Below are 16,590 nucleotides of genomic sequence, written 5' to 3'. Positions count from 1 at the left end.
ATAAAACATTAGTCATCATTTTTGCATTCTCATGGAAAAACTGTCAAAAAGTACGCAAACGTAGCCATTCTGCCTGGTTCTTAACTTCTAAACACAAATCGGCCCCGTGGGCTTCGTGGCCGTGCGATTAGCGACGTCAATCGTCTAGATGGATATGCTATGGAGTGTGAGTACGATTCCTGCCCCGGTAAGGAGGAAACTTTTCTTGATCGAACAATGCTGGTCCATTGGGTGTTACCGTGACCTGCCCTAATTCCGCGCATCGCCTAATACCGTGGTTTCCATCAAAAACCAGAACCTGGCTATCATGGTCATCGTATTATTTGGTGAAATGTTCAAACATATTATGTACATATTATGTTATTTTCAATATAATAAATTTATCAGGTCAACAGGCAGTCTATCGAATATCGTGTAGACATCAACCAACAATCATATGATAACTAAAATATTATTAGAATATAATGTGTTTGGATTCCAAATTTGTTCTTACTCCTCATACACTCGTATGAAAAACATTAACATTTTGAATTTATCCAATCAATTCCATTTGTAGTTCAGGGGAAACAGAATCACGCAACTCTTCATCGGGCTCTGCGTTACTCCGTAATAAAGCGCGCGATGAAACAGTTACATTATTAATTTCGCATTACGTAGTTACGGTGAAGACATAGGATAGAAGATGTAAACGGAATGGACTCCATTTTCAGTTCTTTCGATTGCTGGAACACGAGAAGCATATAGGAAAAGATACGAAGGTGGAGAATGGAACGGGCATGGGATAGAACCCACGACTTTCTGGTAAGAAGAAGAAGCAGCAAATAATCCCCACCGACATTTCTGGAATCCAATGAGAATCAAATCAGATGTTTGCAAAACACAAATAGCACCAAAAATTTTATTTTGGCTGCAAAAAAAATGTCGTCGTGCTATCCATCTACAGTAAATGCGATCACGCGTTGCGACAATGCAATTTGACAGGTTATTGATAATAATTCCTTTCTACGCGAGTCACGTCGTGTCACGCTTACTTTGGCAAGCATCTTATGGAAATTTGCAAATGTACAGCTGTTATAGTACCTTATACCGTGAAGTGCCCTAATTTCGCGCGCACCCTAACTTCGCGCATTATAAAATCATTTATTTTTTTCAATTTTTAGGTACCAGTCAAAATTGAAAAATCTGGAGGATTACAAAATATCATTGTTGTTGAATGTTTTTCACGAATAAATTTGAAAAACAAACTTGGTTTAGTACACCAAATAAAATTATTTCAATTTGATCCTCCCATCGACCGCCATATTTGCTTGTGCTTAGCACAGCGACGAAGAACATAACCCAAGTAAACAAATGATTTTACTGTACAAAACTGGCTACTTTTTGGAAATATTTGTATCCATTATGCTCTGTTGGATATGTTTATTCGTCATTACTATTGAAAAGTGTAAAAATTTTATGTTTTTGTGTTTATTTAGACTTTCGCTTTGTGAGCGAAATTAGGTATATGAGAGTAATTATGGTGCCTAATTTCGTTTATGGTTGTTGCGTAGTTTCATTTGCAACATTCTAATGAAACAAAAGCAATATAATACACAGGACAGTTTTACACTGAATAGAACCCGAAAAGTTCATTCCCATACGCTTTTTATCTAATTTTCAGGCGGATAACCACCGATATCGACTAATGTTGACTTGAAAAATCTTATAGATCAGTGCTTGCAATAGCTATCAAATCCGATGTGTAAAATGATGCTAAAATGTGCGGCGTGTAAAATGATGCTAAACTTAAGATAAAACTACAGCAGCTTTTTTGATAATGTATTTAATATTGAAGATGTCTTGAATAAAACACATATTTGGAGATGTCCTATGTAAGAGATAGCAGAATTTAAGACTTTCTTTCATGACGTCTCGAAAATTTAAACTTTATTTATAAACCAGCTAAACATTGCTCATACAATGCCTTTTTTTTTTCTTAAAATATGGTTTATATTTCCGAAGCAAACGATATTTTAGGTATGATAAAATTAGATTACGATAAAATGCATGAAGTAAAACCTAAGCAAAGCTCCAGGATCGAAATATAGGCACATACCATTTCGACTAAAGAATGGGTCACTGACGGCTGTCTGATACCGTTATCTGCATATTTTGAACAATGGATGCATGCTTCTATTGGTTAATTGATTATATTTCATCAAACCAATAACGATATTCAATTCCAAACATGAGCGAAATTAGGAACACTTTTGCGCGAAATTAGGAACTATCCTATTTTCTTGTGCGAAATAAGGAGCATACAACGGTCTCGGATTCATACTACAATTTTTTTTAAATAGCAGCAAAATTTGCAAGTAACATTTTTTTGAGAACCTAGAATCCTTCTACTACGTGATGCAGTAGCAAATGTTTCCAAATGGCCACTACATGTTTTTTAATGAACGTTCCAATTTTGTCAGATCTTAAGTGCGCGAAATTAGGGTACTTCACGGTACTCGATTTTACCTGTCAAAATTGTCAGAAGAGTCACAACAATTATTGTTACTTTTTCAACGTCCGCAAACTTTTAATATTCCTATATACAGTCGACTCTCTACATGTCGATGTTCTATATCTCGATATCTCTCCCTATGTCTATGGTTTTCACGGTCCCTTCAATCCACATACCTACATTTTTGCTTTCTACATCTCGAAAACCTACCTATCTCGATGTGTTCTGATCATATTTTGTTCAGATAAATTCAAAATTCTAGGTTATTAGACCATCTTTGGGCAACAACAAACACATACGAAACGAGAAATAACATTTGTTTAGTTGTTATTTTCAGAACAACGGGTTTTTTTTCGATCTAGTGCCCATTTCAATTTTCAGTACCAAATTCGTTTTAGACAGTCAATTTTCCTTCCATTTGTCAATCTCTCCTTATCTCGATGGTACATTCAATATCGAGATTTGGAGTGTCGACTGTAATCAGTCATACACTGCAGTCATTTTGATGTCATATTTGTTGAGATTCCTATGTAAATGGGACAGTCATACGTATAACGGCAGTATAGACATTGATCCCTTCATAATTAAAGGGTGTGGAGTGAGTGGGAATAGAATCCATGACCATCTGATTTAGAGTCAGACGTGTATGACAGCCGATTCTCGAAAATACATTTTTGATTGAACATTGGTCTTTGTGTGCGAGGAAACTTTTGAAATTTCACCACAAGAAAATGTATTGATTTTCATATGATTCACTAATCGAATGCATTTCGTACGATTATCTAATGTAATATTTAAGGTTCATTTAAAAAAAGTGTAACCTGGTTTCGAATCATGAATGTTGTGATTAGAAGGTGTGATCACACCACACGTCAACCGACTTCTTCTAGGAATCGTTTTATTGGATATCTCATAAAAAGATTTTCATAGTTCTATTCTTATGGAACATTCTAATAAGTTTGATCGTATGAAAATCTTACGATATGTATCCTCAGTATATGTTTATCAGAACATAGAAAATCTCTATTATAACTAGAACAGTTTACCTTTGTCCTTCTTGAAACAGAGTGAATTCAGCTTCAGTTGGCTCAAGCACCGTCAGTAGAACACATGATAATGCGCAAAGAGGTTGTAATGTTCCGAGTAGTCTAACTTCGTTCCAGTTACTGCGTACCTTGCATATGTCTATACAGTCAAAATACCTGTTAAACAAAGTTTTGTATTATAGTCGTGTTGTGTATTCTAAACTAATAAGAGGTACCCTACTTGAGCACATCCTCGAATGATATCCAGAATACTCCTTCCGATCCTCCGTGGGGCATGAGAACATCCCGCAATTCGTCAGTCCACAAAGGAGAATCATCTGACCAATCACCTGGAATTGGAAATGTACATTATCAGAGTTCATAATGGGCTATTTATAAATTGTGCGTGAAACAAAAATGAACAATTTTAGACCCCCCTCTCCCTTGTAAGACAATTTGTATGTTTTTTTATGTGCCAAAACGCTTGAACTAACCCTAAGAATCACTAAGGTAAACAAAATGTAGTTACGATATATGGGAGATAATAGCAAGTGCCAGTGGGTACATAATTAAAAAGAGAACCTAATACTCGTTTAACAGATTCATAATTTACGTACATATTAGTTCAATTATCTTTAAGTGCATGTACAGTGATCGGCATAATAAAAAGCCCACTTGCCGGTTTTTCATACAAAATGGTCAACCTTAGAGATCTTAGCACCTTAGATCTCAGTTGCGTGTGAATCAATTTTGCTGAAAATTTATACCCTATACCATATTGATTCATAGGGTAACAAATTATTGCGGTAATACCAAAACGATTTTTTTGTGGCAAAAACTGGATTTTTTAACATCTTGAATTCTTTTGATTTGTTCAGCAAAAACGTGTATTTTGGCAATACATAAAAGTTTGCCAAATATGCTTGTAGTCTGTTTTTTGCCAAAAAAAATCGTTTTGGTATTACCGCCCTCCTAAATCGTGCGGTAAGATGCGCGACTACAAAGCAAGACCATGCTGAGGGTGGCTGGGTTCGATTCCCCGTGTCGGTCTAGACAATTTTCGGTTTGGAAATTGTCTCGACTTCCCTGGGCATAAAAATAATAATAATTGTTTAGCCTCATAATATACGAATGCATAATTGATAACTTGGCTTAGAAACCTCGCAGTTAATAACTGTGGAAGTGCTGGGGGATGTAATGCCAATGAAGAAGAAGAAAAAGATTACCGCAATAATTGTTTATCCTATGAATCAATATATTCAAAACTTAGGTATGATAAAATTCAAAGTATATCTGAGCACTGGTTAAATTTTCAACAAAATTGGTTACCACGTAATCGAGATCCAAATTTGACCATTGGCGGCCAACCAAATGTAAATAAATAAATAAATAAATTTGACCATTTTGTATGAAAAACGACAAGTGTGCTTTGTATTGTGCAGGTCACTGTAAGTTTCAGTGTAATAGTTAAGTGATGAAGCGTATGATACATTATTTTAACTTCACAAACCTACATAAAAATTTAAATCATTGTGTTGACCAGTAGAATACGATGTATCGTGCACTATATACAAGCAACTTCGTACGTAAACTTTCGCTCGAAAGTTCGGCGTCTGCAGCCAATTTAATAATTGGATCTTAAGTACTTTTATTTAGCAACATAGTAAATACTAGAGTAGGCAAAATTATATTATGATACGTAATAACTCTAAGAAGTAATTATTCTAAGTGGTATTGTAACAGATTTTTTTTTTTGAAATATCAAAAAGATGAATCGTTATAAAAAAAATAATAACTAGAACTAATTGAATTGCCATTGACTAAAATGGTATACTAAAAAACGACACAAATGATAGTATTTAATACCTTGCCATGAATAGTGTCCCCACGGATTCCGTAATTTCAATAATCTATTTCCTTGGATGTCTCTAACATCTAACACGGAGTATGCATGGCGTGGGCGTAATCCTTTACGTTGGTATTCATCTTCATCAACTTTCATGTTGCCGCCGCCACAACTGGCACCCATTAAAAATTTTACTAGTCGTGAACTCAGTAGTTGGGCCCATATCAGGTCCCTATCAAGATCATCTTCACTAGGTAGCGGAATGGAACTAGGCTGAAGTGGTATACTTTCACATGGAGCACCCGTCAAGGTTGCTAAACCTTCAATTGCTCTGCCCGAGACAAGCGCTTCGTAACATCCATGAATTTTGGCGACTGCCTTCTCTATTATAGGCACCCACAGCTGTTTTCGCTTTGCCTGGGAATAGACTAAGTGTCCTTTCTTATCACATGGTAGCAGGTCATCAACCAAAACCGTTGTCCATTTTCCATCCTTGCAAAGTCGCACTTGATACGCTCCTTGTGGGCACATGTCTTTTGTAACTAAGACTTCTCGAACCAGGTCTTCCCTCTCTGCCAGCACTGCTAGTGCACTAAGTAGCCAGCAATTTCCCAACACACCTTGACATATATCCGAAGGTAAGGGTGTTCGGAATACTGCCCAAGGAGGGAAATTGCCCCCATCACAGCTAATTTCATGAGGTCTTAGCCATTGTACTACCGGGTTAGCTTCTATATTGGATGATGGATTATAATACAGACTTTTTGTTGCCGGTGGAAATGAATCGTCCACGAACAGCTCGCTGTTCTCTCTACAATACTGAATAATGTTGATCCATTTGCTAAGTGCTTCGGATTCCTCAATTTGTCTTAGGTTTTCCATTAGCTTACTTTCATGCTTTAAAATATCACTATTTACATTGATTGAACACGCAATATCCTTGGTGATTAATCGGTGACTAGAACATATATCACAAACTACACTTGCCGAAGAGTTTTCAAATGTACAAGCCGGGCAGTGCCAAGTCTTCTCGCTAGATCTGATTTTATCAGCATCTGTATTGTAGTTACACGTTTTAGCCATAAGACTGCCAGTGCTATGTCGTTTTGGTACAGCTCCTGAATTTACTGTCTTATCAGATTTGGGCGATGGACAACGAGACAGTACTTTAACACTAGGAGTTGCCAGATGATTTTGCGATTGACCTGCGAAGAGAACGAATAGATAATTTATAATTTTATAAACGAATTTGCTTGCTATGAGCGGTTTGGAGGAGTGTTACGCGGTTCTGAATGTGATGAAGTTGAGTAGATCGTTACTTCGGTGCATCTGTATGGGGTTGACAGCTACGCTATGAAACTCTGACAAAACCAAAATTACTCTTCTTCTATTTCCATAATCCAATATTGTTATCTTACTTATTATATAGACCATTTCTACTACATTTGAACTATGATGTCGAATTTGACTTGGAACGCCAGCCTTATTTTTAACCACGGGAAGTCACGGATGAGAGAGACTCTTCTAAAAAAGTAGTAGACGTCATATTTAAATCACCCCTACAGAAATTGGATATACCACTTCCATAAGATTCCAAGTTCAAAGCCTCTAGGGGAGGACGGGGCAAGATCGCCACCCGGGGCAAGAAGAGCAGCCCATAATTTAATCGCTATTATGGTATTACCTCTTTAAATACCACCGTACACTGTTAAAGTATAGTCCAACAAAAGACTTGACATTGAAAATATGAAAATATAATAAAAATATAATATATAAGAAATTTATCATGGGTTGTAGCCCCCCGAATCAGTTCATTAGGGAAGATCCATAAAGTACGTCACGCAAAAATCGGAGATTTTCAACCCCCCTTCCCTCTTTTGTTACACTTTTTGTATTAAACCTCTAAATTTTTTGTATGAGTCGTCACGCTGCTCGGAACCCCTCCCCCTCCCCCCTATGAGCGTGACATACTTTGTGGATGCCCCCTTATCGTGACAGCTACCGAAAAACGTCTCTCACGGTATGCTACCTATCGAGAGTGTATACAGACATGATAAGTGAGAGATTTTCTCATTCTCCTTTGGATTTAAACCCTGAGCACATTGCATAGTGATAAATTGAAAACAAAAAATCAAAAATACAATCGAAAAAATGTGTAAAGACAGAAATCTAAGCAACTACATTGCTTCCCCTTCTTCATTATGGCATTACATACCCCCTCCCCCCCACTGTGACAATGCCGCCTCATAGCGTTCAATCAACACTTCCACAGTTATTAACCGCGAGGTTTCTACGCCAAGTCTCCATTTTTGCATTCCTGTATCATGAGGCTAACACGATGATACTTTATGTCCAGAGAAATTGAGACAACCCGAAAATTGTCGATACCAAACTGGAGATCGAACCCAGCAACCCCCTTCAGCATGGATTTGCTTTGAAGACGTCCATTTTACCGCACGTCTAAGGAATACTCTTACATTACTATGATAATTTTTGTTTGACATGATCAATCGTGGATTTATCGTGGTTTCGTTATGCACTTTGATGCTTGAGCTCCGTTTAACAAGTTATATTTTGATAATATTCGAATCCTCCTTAGTTTTTATAAGATGTTTGGAATAAAAAAATCCAAGAATCTCAGGGGATGCGATAAATAATCGATGGTTTTCCAACTAAAAAGTTCCGTTTTAGAGAGAAAAAAAAAGTTGTTCGAGACCACTCGGTATATTTTTTTTCAAATAGTCACGAAATGAAAGCTGAAGAGCTATATTTTTACGCAGTGAAAATTTTGGCGTTGCCCATTTTTTTGTCATAAAGGTCCCCCATACATACGCCGTGAAAACTGCTCATTATTGATATTAATGTAATTCTTTTACGCGTTAAATTGAAAAAAAAAACGGTTCAATATTTCTTCAATATCTTTTCTTGTCAGCATTAATCGTTTCACAACAAAGACAATCTATTACCTTGCTAAATTTCCCAAGTTGGCAACATTTTCACATATTTGTATAGCTTAATGGGCAATGTTCAGGGAATCAATTTTTCTTGCGGGGTAAGATCTACCACGGTTACATTGCCAGCTACAGGCAAATCCTGACCCAACGATTACCTTCCTCATTATCCAACCCCGTGGTACTTATGAGGGTGTCGCTAAGTCGGTGGCCTCTCGTTAAGTAAGCACTACATCAACACTTCCTTCCTCTCCCTAGTTACGGTGAAGATGGGCGTGGCCAGGATTAGTGATCCTCATGCTTTTGTTATTTTTGTTTAAGACTGAAATCAAGGACCACTCCCTTCTTGATTTCTGATAGCATTCTAGATAAGGATCTCAATAGTAAAACATGAGTATCACTAGTGTCCAATCTACGAATTACACCGTAACAATGCTAATGCTAATGCTAAATGTTCAGGGAATCATTTTTTCTTGGATGCTCATGCGAAACAATCGATAAAAGATAACCAACGACTAAGCTTTGTTTTTGTCGGAGATAATAATGACAAATATCCGAAATTTTTTGTCAGCAACAAAAAAAGAAGACAATTTTGTTGCTAACTTTTCATCCCGTTATTTTGCATTATCTTTCCAAAATCGTTTAAGCTATCATAGTTTCTGGCTGGGTTCGATTCCCGGTGCCGATCTAGGAAATTTTCGATTTGAAAATTAGCTAGACTTCCCAGGGCATAAAAGTATCATCGTGTTAGCCTCATGATATACGAATGCAAAAATGGTAACTTGGCTTAGAAACCTCGCGGTCAATAACTGTGGAAGTGCTGAATGAACACTAAGCAGCGAGGTGGCAATGTCCAAGTAGGGGATGTAATGCCAATAAGAAGAAGAAGAAGTTTCTGCTTCTATGAAAATATTCGAGAATCAAACTATGATTACAAAATTAGCATCGTATTCTCGGAAATATCAACGCATGTAAGCCAAATGATTCTTGCCAAATTGTGTTTGGGTTCTGACAAAGGCTTGTTACGAGGTGCGTTTGTCAGTAACAAACTCTGTTGACGACAAAGGGAACAATGTTAGGCGTTGCTCGAATATTGATTCCCTGGCAATGTTGCATAATGGTTTTCCACAAAAGTTGCTGTTTTCATAGCAATTTTCATACAAACTTAAAACTGCTTGAGATAAGGCAAATTACATCCAAATTAGCAAAATTTAGGAGGATTATTAAAGTAGCAAATGTAATTGTTCAAACATAGGGGAGCGTAAAAGTCAAAATTTTAAACACTCTTCTAAGTTCAATAGAGTTCAATAGGAAGAAATCATCTTTGAAAAAAATCCAAAACAAAAGTTATTTGGCATAGCTACAATTAGTTAGGCCGACACCTATTTTTAAAATCTATTTTGTCTCCCCCCTCGGATTTTTTTGCCAAGAAATAATATTTTGAGGGGGCAACAAAATAAAATTCGAATAATTTTGAGGATTTTCAAAACATTCTTTAACAAATCCGAGGAGTTTTTTCATTTTAATATTTGTTTTTATCCGCCCCCCCCCCCCCCCCCTCTTGACCTTTCGGAGAGCAGTAGGACAAAAAGTAAATTAAATAATTGTAACGGCCTTAGTGGAAAACAAAAGAAAGTTTTTGATTGTAAATCACTAGTTACCCTAATAAAAAATCCCCATAGAATTACAATAGAAATTTTTTTAACAGTAGGATGATTGGGGTCTCCAGTAGCCTTGCAGGCAAAGGTTCTCAATTCAAAGATTCTCGGTTTGGTCTAGGATGTTTTCGGGTGGAAAACATTCTCGACTCCCTGGGCATAGTGTATCCCTTGTACTTGCCACACAAGATACATACTCATGCATTGGCGGGCATAGTAAAGCTTTCGATTAATAACTGAGGAAATGCTAATAGAATACTAAGTTGAAAAGCAGGCCAAGTTCCAGTTGAAATGTAGAGCCATGGAAGAAGAAGAAGTAGGATGAAATTTATAGTAATTACGATAAGTTCTACTGAAGCTCACAATAGAATAACATTAAAGAAAATTGTTTCCCACCGTAAAGCCTATTGTAAATGACAATTCTACAATAGAAAATGGGGGTTGTTATGTATCTTTACAGTAAAAAAAATCGCTTTTTTGCGAACAAGATTTAGCCATTTCAATAAAATTTAGTGTAATTTTATTGTCAACTTTTTGCTGGAAATAGCATTTTTTATACGTCTAATGGAACGGCAATATGGCAATATTATTGGTATGATATAAAAAAATAGACTTTTATGTTCAAAAATTCAATATATTGTTTTTTTTTATTATGTTCTATTGCGACTCTATTGTATTTTTATCCGGGTAATTGATTGTTTTCAATAAAAAGCTATTTTTACTTAAAATTGATTATATTTGCAGTATAATGAAACCATAAAAATGTGCCAAATTTTGCTTTTTGTTGTAGAAATAATTTGATGAAGAATAGAAGGTGCAACATTTGATCAGACACCATGGGCGGGAGGGGAAAAAGTAACAGTTCGAAAATTAAAAAAATCACCGGGTCATAAGAATGGCTGATTGTGCTACCCAGGAACTCCAATAAGATATCGATGAAAAATTATATGATACCTGTCAAAAGTAATCTTGCACTGCGAGCAGGGTTATTCGATAATTATTGAAATGTCACTTTTAAGTTTAATTCTCCAAATGAGACAGATCCTAAGGCTTTGGCCCGATTCGCGAATTAAAATCAAGTTAAACTAAAAAGTGACAGTTCGGAAATCATGAAATCCACCGGTTATAAGAATGGCTGATGCTATCCTGTAAGACCAACAAAACATCTATCAGAAATGATGTAATATCTGTCAAAAGTAATCTTGCTCTACGGGCAAGGTTATTTGAAAATTATTGAACTGTAATTTTTAAGTTTAATTTGATTTTAATTCGCGAATCGGACCAAAGCCTAAGGACACACAGTACGAGTCCAATGTGGTACGAACGTATGGTACAAGAATCACAGTGGATTCAGATGTCTTTCCGATGTGTAATGAACATGATAAATGTTCGGAGGTGAACTAGCCTTGGGCTAAAAACCTCTTTAATAAAGATTTTAATAATAATAATAATAATGATAAATGTAACTTATTTAAAAAATAACTATAATAGAGTTAAACAAAATCAGTGAATATGTTTGCCTTGATACGCACCTTGATTTGTTATGCTTTTAGAAGTTTTGCACGCTCCGCAAATATTGTTGGATAAGGAGTTTTTCAAAGTACATTTTCCACAGGTCCAAAATTCCCCTTTCTTGAGCGTCGTTTCTTCTATACTAGAAATACTGCGCAGTTTTGATCCACCGCAAACTGCACACGCTAACATAGCCGGCCTATTAACTAAGGTACATTTCTTACATGTCCAGTCTTTGTCCTGCATCGTTTTTGCTGCAATTAAGAATAAATCAAAAATTCTATGTGAGGTAATTGTTTCTATTCTTCAACTCATAACTCCTAATATTCATCGTATTAAGAACAAAGAAATGAAAACAGTTCGATTTGTTTTGAATGTATTGTACCAACAATATATTTAACACACGAACGACCGAAGCGCCAGCTTAAACACCAACCATCAACAATATATGGGGGTTTGGTTTGGTTTGGTTCTTTATTATAGACCTTTTAACCGTATTGATTATTCGGGTCCGTTAAAATAAGGAAGGAGGAATACAGAGTTAATAATTCATTTTATCATTGTCACTGCTTTCTTTGCTTGCTGCATTGGCTGTTTCTCGATTGGCTTCGTCATGGTGATCCAGAATTGCGTCCTAACTATAATGATAATGAGTGTGGTCCGTTGGTATGCTGGTGTAAACTTCTAGCGTTTGGGTAATGGTGATAATCTGGTCTTCATTCACGGTTGTTTATTTTGGTTCGTTGATGTGGATACAGCGGTTAGTATAGAGTTCTCTATAAAGCTGGTGTGGCAGGTTTGCTTAGAGCAATTTCAGCAATTTTGCATCTTTTAAGAAGTTGATGGTTTTTCTAACGTTCTGGCGTCGTCTCCTAGTAAAACGTGGAGTGAGGATCCAAGTTGGTGTTTTTGTCTTTCTTGTTCGTAGAGTCGGCAATCTATCAGAATGTGTTCAACTGTGATCCTGGTGCCGCAAGAAGCACACATGGGTGGATCTTCTTTCTTTGCTAAGTGACCGTGCGTGAGTTTAGTGTGCCCAATTCTTAGCCTTGTGATTACTCTACCGATGAATCTGTCGCTATTGTAGGAAGAAGGCCATTCAAAAGGTATGTTTTTGATCTGCCTTAGTTTACTGGTGTTGTTGTGCCATGTATTGCACCATGCAGTTGTTATGCGTGCACTTGTTAGTCGTTTGAAATCTTCGAGTGGGGTTTTTATATCGATGGGAGTATTTCGAGATGCTCCTTGTTTGGCTAGCAGATCCGCTTTCTCATTTCCAGTTATATTTACATGAGCTGGTACCCAGCATAGCGTTGTGCTTCCATGCTTCTCTTGTAACATATTTGTGATTTTAGCTATCCATGGATGATGTGTGTTCTTATTTGCTACGGCCTCTATAACACTTCTTGAATCGCTGAATATGACGTTCAGTCCTATATTGCAGTAATCTAAAGCTGTTATAATGGCAAATGCTTCCGCGCTGAAAATTGATAGGTGTGAGGGTAGACATATGGATGTGTTTATGTTGTTGGAGTGAATTCCGCATCCGACGCCTTGTGTTGTTTTTGATCCATCTGTGTATATGTGGTTGTGGTGTTGATATTCAGTGTTACAGAGTTCCTTAAATTGAATTTGTTTAGCTTTCGGCGGGAGTTTGTCTGGAATACCTGTGTTAACTAATTTTGGCTGTTCTTTCCAGGCTAGTAGGTTTGAAGGATTTTCACTCTCAATTTCAATGTATGGTATGTAGTATTTGGTCATCATATTTCTTGTTTCTTCTACGATATGAAGCTCTGGAGTTAAAATTCCTCTGGCTAGCTGTCTTGTTGTATAGTTGATGATTTTTTCAGTCGTTATGAGATGCAGTGGGAGGAGACCACTTTCTGAAAGAATACTGTCTATAGGACTGGAGTGGAAGGCGCCGGTAGCAAGGCGAATTCCTTGGTGATATAGGGGTTCCATTTTGCATACGTTGTTTTTATTAGCACGCGTTGTTATAGTAGCTCCGTATAATAATTTTGGTAAAATAACCATTTGTAGAATATGTAGAAGGCATTTTCTATCAGCCCCGAAACTGGTATTGCTGAGACATCTCATTATATTAAGTCGTTTTTGACCTCGTCCAGTGTCGTTTTAATGTGAAGAATATAGTCGCAATCTTTGTCGACACAAACACCTAGTAACTTTTGATGATTAGTGAGTGGAATTTCTTCGTTATTCAAAGTTGGGCTGGGTTGGTTGTCTACTTTCCTTCTTCTTCCCGTATGCATCACAGCTGATTTGGGGCTGATATTTCAAAACCAGTAGCGTCGATCCAGTTTTGTATGGAGTCTAGGATTTTTGGACTTTGCGCGAGTCCATTTGGCTGATTTAGAGATAACTGCTATTGTTATGTCGTCTGCGTACATTTTATGAATGTATCCTTTGGTAGAAAGTCTCTTACGCTGTCAACGGCGAGTAGGAAAAAGGTTACGGCCAGTACTGATCCTTGTGGAACGCCGTTCATTTGAGTTTTGATATCTGATAGTTGATCTTCATATCTCACTTGAAATTCTCTGCGTTCTAAAAAAAGTTTGCAGAATCTTGCCATGTTACCGGATATCCCTGCTTTTGCTAGCTTTTGCAGGATTAGACGTCGCCAGGTTCTATCATATGCTTTGGATAAGTCCAAGAATATGATTTCTGCATGTTTTTTATTGTATATGCAATCTTTTCCGAAGTTATCGATGAGAGTGAGAACGTCTGTTGTCTGGTGTCCTTTTCGAAATCCATATTGTGAATTTCCAAATATTTTGATTGATTCTAGATGTTCCATTAGACGTTTGTTTACCATTCGCTCGAATAATTTGAGTATGCAACTCGATAGACATATTGGTCTGAGATTCTTTGCTGTGTTTGGACATTTTCCTGGCTTTGGTATTGGTATAAGAATCGATTTTCTCCATGATCCTGGAAAGATACCACAGGTCCATACGTTGTTGAATGCCGCGAGCAAAATCTTTTTAATGTAAAATGGCAATTGTTTTAACATTGCGTTGTGTATTTCGTCCGGGCCTGGTGAAGTACCTGTAAGTTTATCCAGCTGCACGAGAAGCTCATTCATCGAGTATGGTATGCATAGGCTTGAATTCTGGTTGCTTTTGAAGTGAATTGGATTTTTCTCTTCTTTCTGTTTTTTCTGTATGAATTTTGCGGAGTATGTTTCATCGGAAGATTCTTTGTAAAAGTGGTCAGCTATGTGGTTTGCGATGTCAAGCGGCTTCGAAAGAACTTTATTGTCCGCAGCAATAGCCCATGTTCTTGATGGTGAGCCTTTCTTGGATATTGATCGGATGCGGTTCCAAATCTCTTTAGTTGGTGTGTTTTCGTTGATCGACGAGGCAAATCTTTCCCAAGTTTTCCGTTTTTCATCTTTAATGATTTTTTTGCATTCATTTCTGGCCAGTATAAATTCGTCATGAATTAATTGGTATGTTGGATCATCTGGTTTAATTTTTTGCTTCTTCCTTAAGGCTTTTCTCCTCTTCTTAACCGCGTCTGCAACAGTTGAGTTCCACCAGGGTACTGACTTTGGGTGGGCCTTCGTAGAAGATTTGGGTATAGATTTAGAGGCTGCTGTTTGTATCGCTTCTGTTATTTGTTCTATAGAGTAGTTTGTGTTTGGAAGAATGAGTTTCTCAATTTCAGCTTCATAATTGCTCCAGTCAGCATTTTCAATTTTCCATCTAGCTGTGCGATTTCTGGTTTGTTTTTCGGTACCTATGATGATTGGAAAATGATCACTACCGTGCAGGTCGTTTGCTGTTGTCCAATTTAGTTTGTCGGCTATTTCGGTGGAGCAAATGGTAAGATCAATGCACGAAGTTGGGTTCGTGTTATTGTTATAGTTTGCTGAATGTATGAAAGTAGGGGTTTCATCATTCAAGATTGTTAGATTTCGATCGTTTACTGTAGATTCGACAATTTTTCCTCTGGCATCATCTTTTCCTGATCCCCATCGATTGTGGTGGGCATTGAAGTCACCTGATAGTATGAATGGTTTAGGTAGTGTGTCCAAAATAGTTTCCAATTCCTTTTTGTTGATTTGCTGGCTAGGTGAAAGATATATGCTACATACAGTCATCTTTCGCGGTATATTGACCTCCACTGCTACCGCTTCAAGAGTTGTGTTTAGTTGCACTGTTGTGTAATTGATCCCTGACTTGACTGCAATAGCTACTCCGCCTTGACCGGACGGTCGGTGGCGGTGTATTATTTCATACCCAGTGAGGTGAATGTTTCGTGTTGGGTTTGTTCGGGTTTCCTGTAGCGTAATGATGTTTGGGTTATATTTGCTGATTAATAACAAAAGATCTTCAAATTGGCTTCCGATTCCGTTGCAGTTCCACTGCAGTACTTCTGTTATTAGTGATTCATCGTGTAGGTTATATTTATTTGGGGTCATTTGGCAATGATGTGGGGAAAATTACTTTATGAGGATTCACAATCGGAGTCCAGGAGCACTGTGCGTGTATTTTGATGTGAATTACCTTGTCTATCTGTATAGTTCCTTGTGTTGGGTCTCGTTGTGCTATTAGCACATATCTCTGCATGGTGTTGATCTGGTCTGTTCTTTTTTTCTTGTTGGGGATTGCTCGGTTGAATTTTGTTTTGGAACTTGTTCTCGAATGTGCCTATGTTTCTGAGATTCCTTTTTCTGCTTTTGTGAGCACTCTGTTTCAACTTGCTTCAACAGCGATTCGTATTCTTGCTCGGCCCGTTTCCGAGCTGCTTTCTCTTCAGTGTAAAGCTTGTAACATTTCTCAAATTTTAGTTCCAGAGCATGAAATTTTTCGTGGATTTTTTGTTTCGTCCTCCTTATCTTTTCTCTTTTAATGCTGTCTTCTAGTGTATCTGCCAGGTTTTTGATTCGATCATCTCGCATTTTGATGTCTTGCTGGTGTTTTTCTTCTAGGCTTTTCGTTATGGCTTCAACAAAGTTCTGTTTTTTATTGTCAAAGACAATTTTCCGTGCTTCTTCGAACGAAATTTTCCGGTCTACTTTAACTTTGATTATGTTCGTTTCGTCGATCCATTGAGGGCATTTATTGCTTGTTGAGCAATGGTC

The 16,590-nt window shown here is 37.2% G+C and overlaps 2 protein-coding genes across 5 annotated transcripts in view; one reads left to right on the top strand and one right to left on the bottom strand.

Annotated features, from left to right (window-relative positions):
- Positions 1-16,590, top strand: part of LOC134205281 (integrator complex subunit 7) — a 183,115-nt gene that overhangs the window by 130,512 nt on the left and 36,013 nt on the right. The gene's annotated exons all lie outside the window — the stretch shown is intronic.
- LOC134205278 (calpain-D) overlaps positions 1-16,590 on the bottom strand; it is a 40,184-nt gene that overhangs the window by 1,576 nt on the left and 22,018 nt on the right. For 3 of the 4 annotated variants that reach the window (XM_062680382.1, XM_062680384.1, XM_062680385.1), the window contains 4 exons: positions 11,504-11,737; positions 5,383-6,567; positions 3,758-3,866; positions 3,538-3,693 (listed from right to left, as the gene is read on the bottom strand). In XM_062680382.1, the coding sequence (XP_062536366.1) occupies positions 3,538-3,693; positions 3,758-3,866; positions 5,383-6,567; positions 11,504-11,737 (1,684 nt within the window). The remainder of the gene's footprint in view (positions 1-3,537; positions 3,694-3,757; positions 3,867-5,382; positions 6,568-11,503; positions 11,738-16,590) is intronic. The other variant, XM_062680383.1, reaches the window with a different exon arrangement.

This window comes from Armigeres subalbatus, chromosome 1 (genome assembly GCF_024139115.2).
Source record: "Armigeres subalbatus isolate Guangzhou_Male chromosome 1, GZ_Asu_2, whole genome shotgun sequence".
NCBI lineage: Eukaryota > Metazoa > Arthropoda > Insecta > Diptera > Culicidae > Armigeres > Armigeres subalbatus.
The sequence above is the reverse complement of the archived record's forward strand: the minus strand, read 5'-3'. Positions and strand labels throughout refer to the sequence as shown.